Consider the following 18,012-nt stretch of genomic DNA (forward strand, 5'->3'; position numbering starts at 1 on the left):
TATAACTGAAAACTACTAAACTAGAATTTATTTAAATTATGGTACCTACTGTTCACTACTGACATTTTTATTTTGGCGCCCTCTTGTGGGAAAAGCAATTTTACCAAGTACCTACAGTAATGCTCGAAAATATTGAAACGTTTCAAAACTAACGTATACACATCTATGACAGTTAATGAAGGAGAATTCAAGGATCTAATATGAAATAATGTAGTTATTAAAATTCTGCACGATTTTTCAGTTTTTGGGTTCATATAGTGTACATTTTTCAATTGTTATAACTTTTTCGCATTATCAAATTAAGAACGAAACAGTTACTTTCCTGAAAGAGGGTGTTGAAATGAAAAGTGAAGTTGAATTCTTCAAATCCAAATGATCATTTATTTAAGTGATCATATTATTCTGCTAGATCAACTGATATGTTCAGATATTTTTGTGAGACTCTTTCGAATCTGAAGTATGATATATCCAAATTATTGTGTGAAAGGCGTTTGCAATACAATTTTCTCAGAAATTTTTCATAATGTTGAAAATTAATTTGCACACAAACTTTTTTTCTGTCATATGATGAATATTTCGTACACCTAATTGAAAGAATTCATTAAAATTTATCAAACTTCGATTTTTTTTCAAGGACAAAACACAAACACTACAGGAAAATCCTTAAGGCGCTTTCAGAGCGGTGCCTGTGTGAAAGTAGCGATTCACATTGGATTCGAATCGCTGGAGATTTAGTCCATTTGGAAAAACGTTCTCAGGAAGTTTATTCCACATAAACGCAGTTCTCCAGATGAAAGAGTTTTTAAACAGTGAAGTTCAAGATCTACTGAGTTGCACTTCAAAACGATGAGCAGCAAAAGTCCGTGGCGTATTTCTGATTTGTACCGCTCTTGGTGGAATCAAATGTGCCAAGTCACTTGAACACTTTCCGTGGAAATATCTATAGAAGAGAGACAAATCTCCAACCCTTCTTCGATGTTCCAGGCTATTGAAAGGTAAGACCTCATCAGTCCTTAGCTCTCAACTTTTGAGAGTTGCCGTTCGTATGGGGGCGACAGCTGATTAACGGAAAAACAGATTTTAAACATATTTAAACAGATCAAGGTTGCACGTGATGTTCGGGTCTCCAATCAAGCGGATAGCTCTTTTCTGGATGGAATCCATCAACTTCAGCGTATGTTTGGGGACAGAGCTCCACACATGAGAACCATATTCCAAAGAAGGTCTGATTTGAGCTTTATAAAGCATCAAAAGTTGCTGAGGTATGTACAGTTTTCTGATTCGGAACAGATTTCCAAGCTTTTGAGAAGCAGCCTTTGCAATTCCAGCGACATGATTGTGCCAAAACATATTGGTGTCCATTTTAACCCCCAACAAACTTATCGAAACAGAAAGTGGAATAGTCTGACCCGACATTATTATATCCGGTTCGGAGACATTTATCTTCTTGGAGAAAACCGATGCCTGGGTTTTTGTGGCATTGAATTGAACCTAATTACTTTAACCCCTATTCGAAACCACTTTTATATATTCTCATTAAAATATGCAACCTGCTGCTGCCAGTGAAGATGTGCCTCCGTAGTCGATGTCCTGGAATCCAAATGGAATGAGGAGATAAGTGTGCTGTCTTCAACTAAGCAATGTCAACTAACCATGTCAAATATAGTACCACCTAATAGTCAAAGGTCATAATTGAAGATCAACTATCGTATTCCTTGAGAAATGTTGATATTCCATATCATATTATATTTTAAATATTTCAGCGGAATTCTCTCTCTCATGATAGGGTCACAATACAGGAAATAGCAGCCACTAACGGTTTCTCGGGGGGTATTGTAGATTACATAATAAGGAAAAAGAAGTTTAGGTTAAGTATGAACGAAATCTCGACTTTCAGAAAGGACAAAAACCAAAATAAATACATCTCAGTTCCATACCACCAATATACGAGGAACTTTGGAAAGATTTTCAAGGAACTAGGTATGAAGGTGGTTTTTAAAACAAGTCATACACTACAGAGCCTTTTGGGAAGTCCAAAAGACAAAGTCGAGAATTCGGAAAAGCCTGGAATTCACGAAATTGAATGTAAGGACTGCGATGCAAAATATTATGGACAGACAAAAAGATATATCAAAGTAAGATATAAGGAACACATAGCACACTTAAAATATGGAAGACCAGAAAAATCAGCAGTCGTCCATCATATTTTGCAACAAAACCATTCCATAGACTTCAGTTCATCAAGATTAGTTAGACAAGTTAACAACAACAGGCAACTAGATACCTATGAGAGTGTAGAAATAAGTAAACACAATAATATTATGAATAACAATGACGGACCTATACCAAAGAGCATACTATATAGCTTGTTAAAATAAAATAAAATAATGTTGTTGGGTTTACTGATTACTACATAAGGACACATTGCAAAAATGAATTTGGATAGGCAATATTCTGAAATTAATTTTTATATAGCTGAAAATTGTTTTATATAAACATATATTGTTAAATGATAGTCAAGGCAAAATTGTAAAATTAATTAAGGTTGGTATACCTGTATGGTTGGTACGCCTGGATGGTTTACCTGTATGGGTTACCTTTATAGCATAAATAGGATTAGCTCGCACTAGTTTCTAGTTTCAATCTTCCTCTTTGAAGATGATCACTTGGTGATCGAAACACGTGTCCAGGTGTTAAAAAGGACGATTTGGTGTTGGGAAAGAACTCCAGTAATATTCAACTGATATAAATTATAAAACATTTATTGTTTTGTCATATATTCTCAAGAAAGGAAACCTTTGTGGATTCTCAGATTTCTAAACGAATCGTCACTTAATTTATTACTGAAAAATAATGACTGACAACTGATTTGAGTCTTGAATAAAACAAACTCATATCACTCACTGGTAAATCGAATATGGCAATTCTTTCACTACCATCTCCACAATTAGAAGCAATAGGTACCTGATCAGATAATTGAACTTTCAACGAATTCAAACAAGAGATGACTCCATACAACCCATAACTTTTCCAGTGACCTTTCAGATCGGCAAATGTAAATAGGTCCTGTGGATTATTACCCAGTTTCAAGAGGAAAGACGAAAAGGTCTCATAATAAAATTCCAGTATCTCATCGAATTTTTCAAGTTCTTCTTGTGATCCACATGAATACAGAAAGTATGAAAGGTCACAGACTGGAGAACGGATGCCGGATAATTGCCAGTCTATTATTTTAACGCCTATGGGTTTTGTACAGTCGTCTTTCTGTAAATGATAATCAAAGAATTAGTAATAATTATGAAAAAAAGACACATAAGAAATTTCAGGATAAAAATCCGATGATTTCAATTCATTGCCACGACTCGATTTTCATTGAAGTTCGGGGCTAATGAAAAAAAAAACAAAATTCTACTGAAACATTCAGTAGACACAATAGACATTTAGTATTCATCTCCTGAAGACACTTACTTGGTTGGTGAACCACGCGTCGAGTGTTGCAGTTCCGGTGTTTGGGAACAATGCTTGTTTCAGAAAAGCTGCAGTAGTAGGAAAACCTACTCAAATGATAATTTTGATGATTTTTTGTACCAATAAATGAGGAGAAAATCGAAAAAGATGACAAAAGTAACATCAGTGCCATCTGTTAATTTTTTTATATTAGAGTACTATTATAGTTAGAAAGATATTATTACTAAGAACTGTTCTTTGATAGTATATACAAATTGTATACATCAAACATCAAAATGTTCATTATTTGCGTTGTAAAAATGCACCCAATGCTGTCACTTTTCACTTTGTGAATGACTATTGGAGCACAAAACTTGTGGCAGAAGAAGGCGATTGATTTCAAAATAACTCTTTATAAAGAAGTGAAGACCATACAGAGAAGTTACTTTCAGATACAAACTGGAAGAAAAAGTCTTCCCGAAACAACTACTTCCATATGAACATTGAATTACACGAAAGAAAAAGTACTTTCGAAACAATTACTTTCAAGTCTGCCTCAACGTCGGAATTCAAAGTTTTGGAATGAAACATTTGGCTTATTGATTCATCAGAACTAATCTGAATAACAATACCAAATGAAGCACTTAATTTACTCATGTCACGAATGCAGAACTTTATGACATTCTTACGCTTATTTGACTCAATCCCAGCCACAGGAATCTTAGTTGAATTGAAAGAGGTATATTTTTGAAAGAGGTTAGTTGTTACTTTCATTCGTAAACAATGTTGTTACTGCATTTCCGTCCTGTGAGGACATTTTCAAACAATTACAATAATCTGCTTATTGTAATTGTTTTATTGTAACTGTTTGGAAATGTCCCTATATAACGAAACTGCAGTAACAACATTTGTTACGAATTAAAGTGGTTACAAAACAGAAAGTTTAATTTCTCATTTTTCAAAATAACTTTTTCACATTAGATGTGACGATCGTGCACAAAGGTTACTTTCAAATACGAAGTGAATGAAAATAAATGTTTTTTTTAAAGAATATATATATAGAGTTTTTTTTAAAGAATATACAGTTCGCAACTAGATTTTCAGTTACTATTCATCATATTATTGTTCCTGAATTCACCCATTGAAGAAAAAATTGTATTCATGATTTCTAATTCACTGAATATCGTGTTCGAAATAGAATTGTATATGAATTCCAATACTAATTACTTGTTATGTAATCTATGAAGGCCGCTGATTCATATTTTGAATACTCGAATATAAAAATTGAATAGACTCTTTATCAGATGCTCCTTGACGAAATGTATTATTCGGTAGTGACTTAACATGAATATTCATGTTTTTTCCAATATGGAATGTATTAGGCTGTTTCAAAAAGTTTTGCCATGTGTTTTTTCTTCTGGTTGATTCGGCCGTTACTTGATGAAGATCCATAGTAATTTCATAAACTACACCTCACGATTTGATCTCCACAAACGTTGTGGAGGTGTAGTTTATGAAATTACCACGTGTTTTTTCAGGTCAATATCTCAATAAATATTTATTCTAGTGTGTCGTGGTAAAAAAGGTGTTTATTAAATATTCCTTGGAATATTCTAAGGATATTTTCTCTTTTGATGATTTTGGATAGGGCGCTTTGTTTCAAAGATACGGGTCGAAGAAGAATTTATTACCAAAAATTACATGTAATGGTTCTTAATCTATAAGAACTGTTGAAAATGACTAAGTTCCCCCCGTTCGGATGCAAGAATCCAATCCCTCATCAACTCTCGAACTCTTTCAAAAACACCAGGATCACTTACGAGACATACTATTCAAACTGAATGTCTGCAGCTGTTTGTAGTAATCGGAATGTTTTTATTTCTGGGTAGGTCCAGTGTAGTACGTTATATTTTATTTTGGCTACGTTAAGTATTTTAAAATTACTAAAATTGTTATTGTCGAAATTTTTTTTTCGAAACAGAGCGCCCTATCATCAAAGGGCAAAATATTTTTAGAATAGTCCAAGGAATACTTCCTTGATCTTTTGCCGCATGTTCAATAAACACCCTGTATATTGATTGATGGACAGTTTTGTACTTTATACATTTATTTTTCCCAAATTCTAATTACATGCCACTTCTCAGCGTATTACTTTATGATGCTTCTACATCATGAAGTAATACGCATAAAGTAATTCTCTATGAATTCAAATTGAACCAATGCGTTGCCGAAACAGACTTGAAGATGATCCCCGAAGTGGCTGACCTACTGTAATCTAGGATGAGGATTTGAGGACCCTGGTGGAGATTGATCCATAACAAACGGTGCGTGGGATAGCGTAAGAACTGGGCGTCAGCTCCTATGCGGTTTTTGATGGTTTAAAACATATTTGATAGGTCAAAAACCTCAAAAAGTGGGTACCCTACGGATTGAATTATCAAAAGAAATTGTCACGTTTCGAAATAATTTCTTCTTTGCTTTTGCGTAACCAAAACCACCCTTCTTCAGATTGGATCATCACGTGGGATAAAAAGTGGATCCTCTACAACAGAAGACGTTAGGCACATTGGTTGGACACCGATGAGCCATTCAGACACATTCCAAAGGCGAAAACCCACCAAAAAAAGACCATGGTTAGTATATGGTGGTCAGTGGCTGGTGTGATTAATTATAACTTTCTGCAATTAGGCCAAAACATCACAGCATATTCCTATTGTGGAAAAATCCACAAAATGTACCAAAAATTGCGTCAGCAGGTCCGGTCCTGCTCCACGACAACCCCCGTTCGCAAGCTTCACAATTGACCTTATAAAAATTGAACGAATTGGGCGTCGATGTTCTGTCGTACTCACCATACTTCGCAACCAAGTACTTCGATAACTTTCTCACCGGTAGAACCTTCGCCAATAAGTACCAGGCGAAAACGATCTTCCTCGGCTACATCAAATCCCGAGCAAGCCATTTTTATGCTGATAGAATTGATCGACTTGTGATACACTAGCAAAAAATCAGTGATTCAACTGGCGCTTATCTCGAAGTAATTTCGAATGAATTGAGATATCAAAGTTCAAAATAGACTTATAATAAAACAAACAAAACTTCTTACCATCTAATATTATTACTAATTCTGGTTCTTGGAGTATCCAAAACGTACACGTTTTCTCCAACTGAGCTACTTGTAGTAGCTGAAAACTATTTCATAAAACTTTGGTTATGTTAAAAAAATGACCAACAAACTACAATCACTGCCTTGACGAGATGAAGAAACTAGCTCCATTGGTTGAGTTAACAATACAGGTACAATTTCTGAAGCAGGTATGTCAATCGCAGAAAAAAAAATAAGACCTTTTTTTTTCTATTCAACCCTTTCAGATTTCATTAACTTTCCTTCAGGAACTGTAAAGTGAGGTTGTATAAACCCAGCCATAAAAAAACATGGTTATGTTGTGAAAACACCTGAATAATTTTCAAAACACTGGTAGGTGATGGAGGTGTTATCTTGTTATCTTGTGCGAAATCGATGATTGTCAGTGTATTCAGAAGCAACCATTTTGATGGACGCCAAGAGGACATATATAAACAGAAACAGCTTGTCTTGTTTTACACGAAAGTGAGGCTCTTAATGATATAGGACCTGTACAAACTACTTCAGAAAACATGAATTGTTGGAAGGATCCCATAAGATTGCAGTTTCATCCAGAAACTTGGGGGAAATGAAAGAGTCAAACGGCTCCAAAGAATCAAATAACAACTTCTTACTTATGGATTCGTTTTGAAATTCCATTTTGCAGTTGTGCAGCATTATAATCATTATCGTAAGTCATTTTAGTAGTATTTCAGTCTGAACTGAAAGAGTCCCCCGTCAACTTCTGAATAAAATGAGTTATCAAGGTTGTTCAAAATGTATCTAAGAAGGCATTGTCATTAGTAGTTCTTGATGGCAAAAAAGAGTTGCATCATTCGCAGGGCCGTTGCCATGGGGGGGAGCTTCTCCCCTGCTTTTTCTACTTGGGAAAGAGTTGGGAAAAGTTGGGAAAAGTTGGGAAATTTTGGGTCATGAATATAGACAACAATAAAAATCAAAAATATTAAAAAAAAAAGAAAAGAAAAGGAGAGGTATTAAGAAAAGGAAACAACCAGGAGAAGGTTGGGATTTCCCAACATGCATAACTTGAAGAGAATTCTGAATCGTTTGAAAAGTTCAATTTCTCTCTAATAAGAGAACACTCCTGAACTGTCCACAAATTTTTTCGACTTGGAAAAGTTGGGAAATTTCGGGCCGTGAAGATAGAAAAAATATTAGTAGAAAACAATAAGCACAATATTATTTAACTGTTGTTTCCTTTCATTTGTATTCAATATTCCTATACATGGTGGATATGGTGGAAGACCAGGGACCTTGGTCCAAAGTAGATAATTCCTATTGTTATTTTCAAAATCACCAAAATTTATTCTTGTTTGTGCATACCCTAACGAGCATAAGCATTCAGCCAATCTTTGGATAGCTGAAAAATTAAATTAATATATTATAGTAGTAACTGATTCCTCGGCTTTCATTTCTTCGAAAGTTGAGAAATTTTACTGTGGTATACATATTTCAATACTCTATCCAACATTACTTTATTTATTGAATCAAATCAGCTGTTTTTGAATGATTAGACATTTTTCATTCGTTTTAAAAAGTCTGCAAACAATTGATATTTTCAAACGAATAGTTATTCAAAACTCACTCTAGTGAATACTGATAAATTCTGAAAACTCATCGACGAATCGCCATCGATATTTTACATTAATAATTAATTAACACATTACCTATAGCCTGTCAAGTCCAACCATAGTTCCATAAGTGGCACCAGAAAAATGTCAATAACGAACGAAAAATACTAATATTATTGTGAAAAAAGCGACGTGCGCTTGATATACAAAAAATTTGGCAAAAAGCGCCCACGCTTTTTTCACAATAATACTATTATTTTTCGTTCGTTATTATTTTGACCTCATTCAAAAAAATATTTTTAACTTCTCAGTTCGATGTTCTTTAAAAGCGTGTTCCTCAGTTTTTTAAACTATATTTATTTTTCATTTTATGGTATCGTATGCTATAAAAGCGTGTTTTATAGTCTTTTTAAACTATATTTATTTTATATAAACTTTAGGATCAATCGGCCGTATATTGTTTAGAAAAATGACCATTGACCGATGACCGATTCTGGAGATACTTTTTTCAAATGAAGAAATACATGTGAAGTGAGTTCGAATTATATCAAAGAGGTTACGTACAGCGCCATCTGCCCGCGAATAGATGAAACGATAATGTCAATATATCAACTAGGTTACGTACACCGCCATCTGCCCGCGAATAGATCAAGCAATAATGTCGATACATCGAGGAGGTTACGTACAGCGGCATCTGCTCACGAATAGATCAAGCAATATATATCGATATATCAAGGAGGTTATGACAGCGCCATCTGCCTACGAATAGATCAAGCAATAATGTCGATAATTCTGTCAAATACAGATCATGAGCTTGCATATTGTTATAATCACCAAAATTTATTTTTGTTTGTGCATACCCTAACGGGCATAAGCATTCAGCCAATCTTTGGATAGCTAAGTAAGGAAATTAATATATTATAGTAGTAACTAATTCCTCGGCTTTCATTTCTTCGAAAGTTGGGAAATTTTGCTGGTGGAGTTGGGAAAATTTGGATTTTCCCTCTGGATTTTCTTTTCGCTACGGCCCTGATCATTCGTCACCGAGAAGCGCTACCAACTTAAAAAAAGGGATTCTTGGTACATATATTTCAATTCTCTATCCAACACTACTTTATTCATTGAATCAGATCAGCTGTTTTTGAATGATAAGGCAGTTTTCATTCATTTCAAAAATCTGCAAACAATTGATATTTTCAAACGAATAGTTATTCAAAACTCACTCTAGTGAATCCTGTTGAATTCTGAAAACTTATCGATGAATCGCCATCGATAATTCACAATAATAATTGATTAACACATTACCTATAGCCTCTCAAATCCAACAATAGTTCCAAAAGTGGCACCAGAAAAATGTCAATGGAGTCCTTTCGCATTTGAATGCAGAAAATTCAAATAGTAGGCCAGACGTTTATTGCACATCTGAATATTACGAATGGAAAACAGAACTTGAGTTTGACCCACCTTATATTTGAACAAATAATTATTGTTCCAGGAGTCCCCATGACATAAGGCCGTTTTCATCTCTTCAGTGTTCAGAATATCCCATAATACGTCACAAGGGTGCTTTGGAACGGCCGTACGTAATAGGTGATGCAAACCTTCATCTCCATTTTCTTTGAATATTTTCAAAGCTGTGTCCAAATTGTTCAATGTACTTTCTCTCATTTCTGTACAGTAGATCACCGCATGTTTCATGGTATCTTTTTCGACTAGAACTTTCGTTAATTCCTGGAATAATTCAGGCTTTTGTTTTCTGAAGGCAAAAGAAACTGCATGAAGTTTCGCATATTTCTGTATTACCATTTTGATATGACACATATTCATGTTCTTCTTTTTGTCATGTAATTTGTATCCTGTGTATTTCAAATTTTCCATTATGATAACATTTTCAATATTTGATACGATGCACTCATACTGTTTTGGTATAAAATATAATTCATTAATTAATCCATTTTCGGAAAGAAACATTTGTAGTGATGGTAATACTCTGTTGTACATATTGAATTCGATGACAGTGGAGTAGATTGCACTTTCTATTCGCTTTCGGTCATATCTCAAATATTTAACGGCCAATTCAAAATACTTTCTTTCATTGTTTTCGGCTATACCATTGGCATTCACAAAAATAATTTCACCAATACATCCCTCCACTTTAGAATGTCGTGGAATATTCACAATTATTTCCCTAAGATGTTCATCATTTTCTAAAGACGTTTTCACCAAATGTGTGATTTCACTATCAGAGACCATTTCGAATCGAACGTGTCTACACAATAGTTTCTATATTCTTAACATAACCATTCAGTACCTATAATAATTTGGATAGATAATTAAAAAAATAATTTTAAAAAATTGATAACAATTATCACTACGTGGAATAGAATTTGGTTCAGATTATCAGAAAATATCCAGGTGAATTTCACACAAGTAGATACAGGGTGGCCAAAGCAAGGGCGGATCCAGCTTTGGTTCCAGGGGGATCACATAGTAGTGGTCAAGCCCCTAGAAGTTATTACTTAATTTCGATGATAATGAAGACAAGTAAAAAGTAGGTATTTTGTTGTACATAAAAAACACCTACCTATATTCAAATAACAAAATCTTTTTTTTCACGTCCTCTCCCGAAATGCTTTTTCACTTCATCTTATTCAATGAGCCTCACGTCTCTTAGAGTGAGGCTCATTGGTAATCATTCTTGTCTTGTTCCATTCCACTCGATGTTCACCGTCTGATTTTAAAATGTGTTCTGACAATTTCGATCCTGTCAATTGTCTATTTTTTATGTAATCTCGATGTTCATTCTCACGCACTTTCAATGGTCTCGAAGTTTCACCAATATAACTTTCACCACAAGAACAAGGTATCTCATAAATGCAATTTTTTGTTTTTTCTTCAGTGTTATTGGGTTTTATATGTGTGAATATAGATTTCAGCGTATTTTTTGTTTTGAAAGTAGTTCTAACATCATACCTATTTCCAATTCCTCTTATTTTTTCAGATAGTCCTGAAATATAAGGCATAAACTTAGTTGTGAAAGGTGTCGGTGGATATTGACTCGATAATTGTTGAGTTGGATGTTGTTGAATTTGTGAAGCTGTTTGTATGATCGTTTGGTTTTTAATTGACTCTTTATTTTGTATTGCATTTATCGTTTAATTCAATAATTAATTTGGATAAGCGTTATCTTTCAGAACAGATTTGATTAATGATATTTCTTTATTGAAATTTTCAATTGAATTGCACATTGTTTTTGCTCTGTTGTAAAGATTAATTATTATACCTCTTTTAACACTCGCATGATGATTCGATGTGTAGTGAAGATATCTTTGAAAAATACCCAAAAAAATCGGTTTGTACTGAACAAAAGATAATTCTCTAATTCTCTAATTCTCGACTGAAAGTGAACAATTGATTGACTGAAAAGTTTTTGTTGAGAAAATGTAATTTGTGTAGTTGATGACTTGTTTATTTTGTGAAAGTCCATGATCATATTAATGAAATGAATGGGAACACTTTTGTAAAATTTCCACCAGTTATTTCATTTTTACGACCGGTTTTGGTTTTCATCACATTATTAAGTATAAATACTGACTAATAATTACTAATTAATTCGTTAGACGAATATGTTTTTATCCATTTCAATAACGTGAAAAAATATAATTTTCATTTCTGAGATGAGTTTTTTGCATCTTATTGCAGAAAAACATGAGCATGAATAGCAGTAATAATAAGTATGTCAGACGATCATGGTATCCTCAAGTAATTTGTGATCTGAACACTTTTTAGGTAAGACTTCTAGATGGTATACATTCCTCATCTACATGAGGGAGGCGTGTATTTTTAAAAATTGGCAGATGACTCCAAGAATTAATTTGATCCTGAGAGAATTTTCCACACAAGGAGCTCAATGGATGGCTGAGTTGGGCAATTAGCGTTAATGATGGTATTAAACCTTAATTATTGAGCTCAACGCATATATTTTGGGCATGATGGCTCTTTAAATACTTATTCAAGGGCAGCCGACATTTGCCTGCAAAATTAATTTTTGGTATACTTATCCTCCTTAATTTTAATATTGTCAACATTCGCCTACGACTAATTAGGTTTCAAGTGTGGAAGTTGACTTACAGTATGGAGCAGTTCTGATATACACTTTTTGGTATGTCCGTGAGTTCTCTCAGCGGTTCGATTTCTATCTCCTTAATCGTCGCAAACCGCCGACTTCATAGATTCTTTAATCTTGGAAACAGAACAAAATCGTAGGAGGAGAAATCTGGTAAATACGGTGGCTGAGGCATAATAACGTTGTTGTTTTCAGCCAAACGCAAAAGCCATGATTTATTCTTCCACAATACCAGACAATTTCTTTGTATTGCTTCTCGCAAGCAGCGCATTACTTCAAGATAATACTTCTTTTTAACCATACTGCAAGAACTTCTGATGCACTACGTTAGGGTGATAAGAAAAAACAGTGGGCAAAACCTAGTCATTTGATCAAACTTTATGTGCTTTTTTTGGTCTTGGCTCTCCTGAGCTCTTCTATCGGTACGATTGGTCTTTGGTTTCGATGACATAACCATAAACTCATGATTCGTCAGTAGTTATGACATTTTCAAACAAATTTTTGTCGTCATTGACGTTATTCAATAATTCCGTTGTAATGATCATGCGACGGTAATTTTTATCAAAATTCAGCAATTTTGAAACGAACTTCGCTACCCAACGCCCAAAATTTTAGAATGAATTGCATGGTATGAGCCAATCGATATGCCGATATATCAGCAACTTCTCCAATAGTGATTCGATGAATCTCAAAAAAAATTTGCTTCATTTTTTCAACATTTCCATTGTTTCTTGATGTGCTGGGCGTCCAGGGCGGGTGTCGTCATCCATATCTTCACGACTTTCAGTGAAAAGCTTGACTCAGGGTGCAACCACTGTATGTCACTGCCAACATTTCGAATGTTTTTCAGCACTCAATACACAAAATTTGATACAAATTCTTTGATCCATTTTTTCGATAGCACAAAATCGACAAACACGCAATTCCACGGAATTTCTTCCCAGCAGCTTGACTACATTAACCTTTCTCGACTTGATATCATTTCTAGAAAGATGTGGATTCGTTTTTTGATGACATTCCAGGATAGCTTCCCAAATTTCTGCTACCCAAATTTCTGCTCTAACCACTAACACCCACATAAAAACTTGGCAAGTTGACTTGGGTGTCACACTAATAGGTGGGTCCACTTGTCTCGCTTGCGTTCATGCAGTTATTTTCATCAAGTACTTTGCTTGGTTATTCATATTTCGTCCCCCTCAGTCGTGAACCCATTTTTCAAGAATCAGCTAAAACGGTAAGGGAGCTGGGCTCCAACCTGAACTGAACTGAAGACGGTTGGTCACATTTTGTCTTCAATCGAGGACCGCCTGCCCGGTACTACTATCGATGCTCATAAGCTGTCTTCCGGTTTTTTATCGCTTTTTCGGTTTCTACATAGAAAATAAAAGACACTTTATGTATATCTTCACTTCGAAAATATAGATATAGATATTTGGCATGACAGGTTTTTTTTCCAATATCCGTTACTCAGAATATTTGAAATTATAAAGTTGTGCCAAGTCCAATTGAATTTTTTTTGATCAAATATTCTACAGTGGTAACTCTCTAAAACGATATATCTGAAGTCGACCTGTGATATACAGGGTATGAAAAACCGCTTGCCACATTTTGTAAATAAAAATTCGCAGAATCTTCCTTATTTTAAATGGAACACCTTGTAAAATAATGATCCATAAGGAGCATCAACGAAACCTCTACAAATTTCATTGAGTATTCCCTATGCTAGGTTCAATAGTTTTTCTTAAAAAAGCTTTTTTTTTGAAAAATGGTCGTTCTTCCTATTTCTACGTCATAAACTCGATGAAAGACTTTTTTCAAAGCGAAATCCATTTGACGACTGATAAGAATGTACGAAAGATATCTTGTTTCAATTTTGTACATTATAGCGTGTCCAAACAAATATTTTTATACGAAATAAATGTAGGTATGTACCTATCACATTTTTCTAAATGGAAAATTATTTTTTTCATTGGATGCAGAATTTTTCCCATAAATCGTGCAATATCAAACCAAACAAGATTAAATGAAAAAACATTGCGAATATTACTAATATGTTTTTTTCATGTTACAGTGTATATTCATGAATTCAGGGCTTAAGTTCTAGATATTTAAATTTGTCAACTGACAAACTACAAAACTAAAGAGTTTAATGAAGGTTGGTAATGAAACTTTTATAAAATATGTTCGACATGCCTTCCATTTCCTTGAATGCAGAGCTAAAGTTTGAAAGACTGTTCTATCCTGCGCAAGACAGCTGGTGTAATGCTGCCAAAAGCATTCGTTATTCTAAGTCACATATTTTCGGAAGAAGCTGGTGGATCGGTGGCTCGACGTAAACCATATTTTTTATGTATCTTCATAAGACAAAATCCAGTTTTGGTAAATCTGGTGATCTAGCGGGCCACCGTACAGGCCCATTCCGTCCTATACATTTATTGGGAAATACTTCATTTAGAAGATCTCTCACTTCTGTCGAATAGTAAGCAGGAGCACATACATTGTTCCATTCATATGTCTCTGAAAAAAGTATGGATCAATTACATATTCTCCAATGAGACGAATCTTGCAAATCGAAGACGTTGCACAGATGCGTGATGATTTTACTTCAACTTTCTGCGCGGCATTAGCTGGGTTAGTTGTTGTTTTTTCCACACGTACCTACAAAGTCGTAGGTCTGCATGAGAGAAAGGAGGCAACCTTGAGCATGTCATAATGCACCTCTCCGGAATATTAATGATGGTGACAATGATTTTCAAACCATTTTTTCCATAAATAATATCAAACTTACATATCAGATTCATAAAAATTGTTCATCAGTGTTCTTCATAATAAATCTCTTCAAAATATCAAGACATGTAGTTAGTTGATTTCCGGAAACAAAAACAACAGTCTTTTGGAGGAGATTAGAAGTTAAGATCTCATTAGCGACATGACAGATGAAGATCAGCGGTGGTAATAGGGATTTTAAAACACTGTTGCCAAATTCATGTCGTGAGAACTGATATTAAATGAAGAATTTCTACGGGTTATCATTACTTTAGTTCACTGTTTGGCGGTAATTTATCGATTTGAAATAATTCTGCACGAAGAACTAAATAATTTGAAGAAATCCATTTGGAGTTTTTTCCTCTACCTAGATTTAAGAGTTTTGTTCAAATTTCAATAAGATGAAAGATATAAACTAGTCCAAAAATAGCTGCATCAATCGCTGGTGGTTATTAGCGAAGGAACATTTACCTATGTGTAATTATACTAGCGGCCCGCCCCGGCCCTGCACGGATGCAATGCTGATATTAAATATAAATTCACCCACCGAAAATTTGAGGGCACGGAGAAACAGTGATGCAAAGAAAATTTTGTTGGACGCGTCTTTTTCCCCGGCTGGCGCTTCAGATGGAATTTTCAAAAATCTCTTCTTATTGCACATCTACAACATAAAACAGACCTACCTACATACAAAATTTCAGCTTTAAAAATGTAGCGGTACAGAGAAACAGTGACGAAAAGGTAATTTTCATATGTAAACCCTCTCCTTTCACCCCCACAGGGGGCGCCTTAGGTGGAATATTTGAAAATCCTTCCTAAGTGCGCATCTAAGACCTAAGAAGCAACTATATACCAAATTTCAGCTTCCTAGAACTGGTACTGGTAAACATGTCTATTTATCCATACAAAGCCAGTTTTCTAAAGTCAGTATTAAGTGAATGACTTTCGCATTAATTAGTATAGATTTCACCTAACTTACTCGTATGTACAGCTTTCAGAAAAGGTAACAATCAGATAGTTCATATTCGCTACTTCAATGCAGTTTTGAGATCACTGGGGAGTTTTGCCGCTTGCCTTTCAGATTCAAAAACTGGGCACTCCTGGATCATGTGCTTGACACTGTTGTTCACATCACATCGCATACATAACGTTGGGTGGAATCTTCTTTCTCCATAAACTAGTTGTAGTATTCAAGAAAACTTTATTGTGAGATTTTCACAGTTTCACAAAAATGCAACACGTGTTTCGCTACACAATAGCTTCTTTTGGTGTGTCTTTACTCTGAAACTACTCTTAGACTATCAACACTCTTCTGTTAGACTGTTGGTAAGAGCTTCTGTCAAGATATCTGTTCCTGTTGGTTTGCTGCACACTCCTATTTTTCAATGTCCCATTCTCACACCTATTTGTTGGTACATCCATGTAGTCGATTGTTCCTTGGTTTTCCCGGTTCATCGTGAATTGAATTTGTCAACATAAATTAAGTCTGAGTGTTAACAGTTATCATTGAACGTATCAGAGTCCAAAGAACCAAACCACGAATATTATAGTGTGCTGTTAACGACAATAGGTCCTGATATAACGCAAATATCTGAAATAGATGGTTAGATCTGGCCTAACAAATCGCCTTTGATAATGTCTACCTGTCTATCCTAGTTAGACGAAATTTCAAGCATGAAATTCCTCAGACTCCGGTCAGCTAATCAGGAAAATATTTTCGACAGACTCGAATAAGAATATTTAATAACGTATTTAAAAATATTGATTTCCAGAAATATTACTGAGACAATAGGTGAAAATTAATTTCAGTTACTTGGTTTATGCTTGTTTTCATTTATTGGGTCATTTCGTAATTCGTATTTTTCATTCCAAGTTACTTTGATTTGGGTTAGATGTACTTATAACTTGTTTTCATGTTTCACCCAGTATAATTCAAAATGTACCATATTTTGGCCAGTTCAATTGACCATCGATCGCTGAAAATAATGAATTTCACTAGTTCGGACTTCCATTGTCTACTATATAAAATGATTTGAAATCCCTGAAACAAGTAAAAAAGAATAATTAAAAAAGAATAGTTGAAAATAACAATTATATTAAGCAACAATAAACCTGAAATGAAATAATAGTGAAATAACCTACAAGTAAAAATATAATAATTGAATAAATAAAAATTAAAGGAATGCAAAAAGAATGCAAAAATCGCGGACTGCGATTCCAAGAATTGCATTTATCGGATACCCTGTGAGTGCGGAAAATCCTATATTGGTGAAACTAAGAGGCCATTGAATGTTCGCATTGCCGAGCACAAAAAGCACACACAGCGGGGAGAAACCAGCAAATCACGAATAGCAGACCATGTTTGGACCCATCAACACAACATCGAGTGGTCCCAAGCTGAGATCTTGCACAGAGAGGAACATTGGTTCAGGAGAAAATTTAAGGAAGCCGCATACATGTTGTCCAACAACGTATTCAGCCAGGCCAGCGTAGATATACGAAACATATGGAAACCCATCATCAAACGGAAAATGACCAACTCCCGCCAAATCGGTCATCTCTCACGGAATCAATGAAGCGGAAAATGGAAAGTAGAGAAAGTGAAAGTATTTCAACGACCTATAAAATAGTCATCTCTCGGAGGAATCAGTCCAGTCATCACCCGAAGACGATTGTAGATACCAACAATCGAAACGTCGTGAACTAACGTGACTCGAAATCTCGACACTTTTTTATTTTTATTATTTTCTTTTTGCATTCCTTTAATTTTTATTTATTCAATTATTATATTTTTACTTGTAGGTTATTTCACTATCATTTCATTTCAGGTTTATTGTTGCTTAATATAATTGTTATTTTCAACTATTCTTTTTTAATTATTCTTTTTTACTTGTTTCAGGGATTTCAAATCATTTTATATAGTAGACAATGGAAGTCCGAACTAGTGAAATTCATCA

The 18,012-nt window shown here is 34.6% G+C and overlaps 1 protein-coding gene across 1 annotated transcript; it reads right to left on the reverse strand.

The window, feature by feature from the left end:
- Positions 1–2,772: 2,772 nt before the first annotated feature.
- Positions 2,773–10,449, reverse strand: LOC111503447 (uncharacterized). The gene is made up of 2 exons (XM_023157744.2): positions 9,628–10,449; positions 2,773–3,264 (listed from the first exon to the last, which is right to left on the reverse strand). The coding sequence occupies exons 1-2, from the start codon at positions 10,414–10,416 to the stop codon at positions 2,833–2,835; spliced, it is 1,221 nt and encodes a 406-aa protein (XP_023013512.2). The 5' UTR covers positions 10,417–10,449; the 3' UTR covers positions 2,773–2,832.
- Positions 10,450–18,012: the final 7,563 nt, after the last annotated feature.

This window comes from Leptinotarsa decemlineata, unplaced genomic scaffold (assembly GCF_025532065.1).
Source record: "Leptinotarsa decemlineata unplaced genomic scaffold, Ldec_3_MD MMD2_tig00000008_RagTag_RagTag, whole genome shotgun sequence".
Lineage (NCBI taxonomy): Eukaryota > Metazoa > Arthropoda > Insecta > Coleoptera > Chrysomelidae > Leptinotarsa > Leptinotarsa decemlineata.

Coding starts and splice junctions, on each gene's coding strand:
- LOC111503447 (XM_023157744.2), bottom strand. CDS start 10,416: ATGGTCTCTGATAGTGAAATCACACATTTGGTGAAAACGTCTTTAGAA. Junction 3,265..9,627: donor ATTATTTGTTCAAATATAAG/GTGGGTCAAACT, acceptor TATCATTTACAG/AAAGACGACTGTACAAAACC.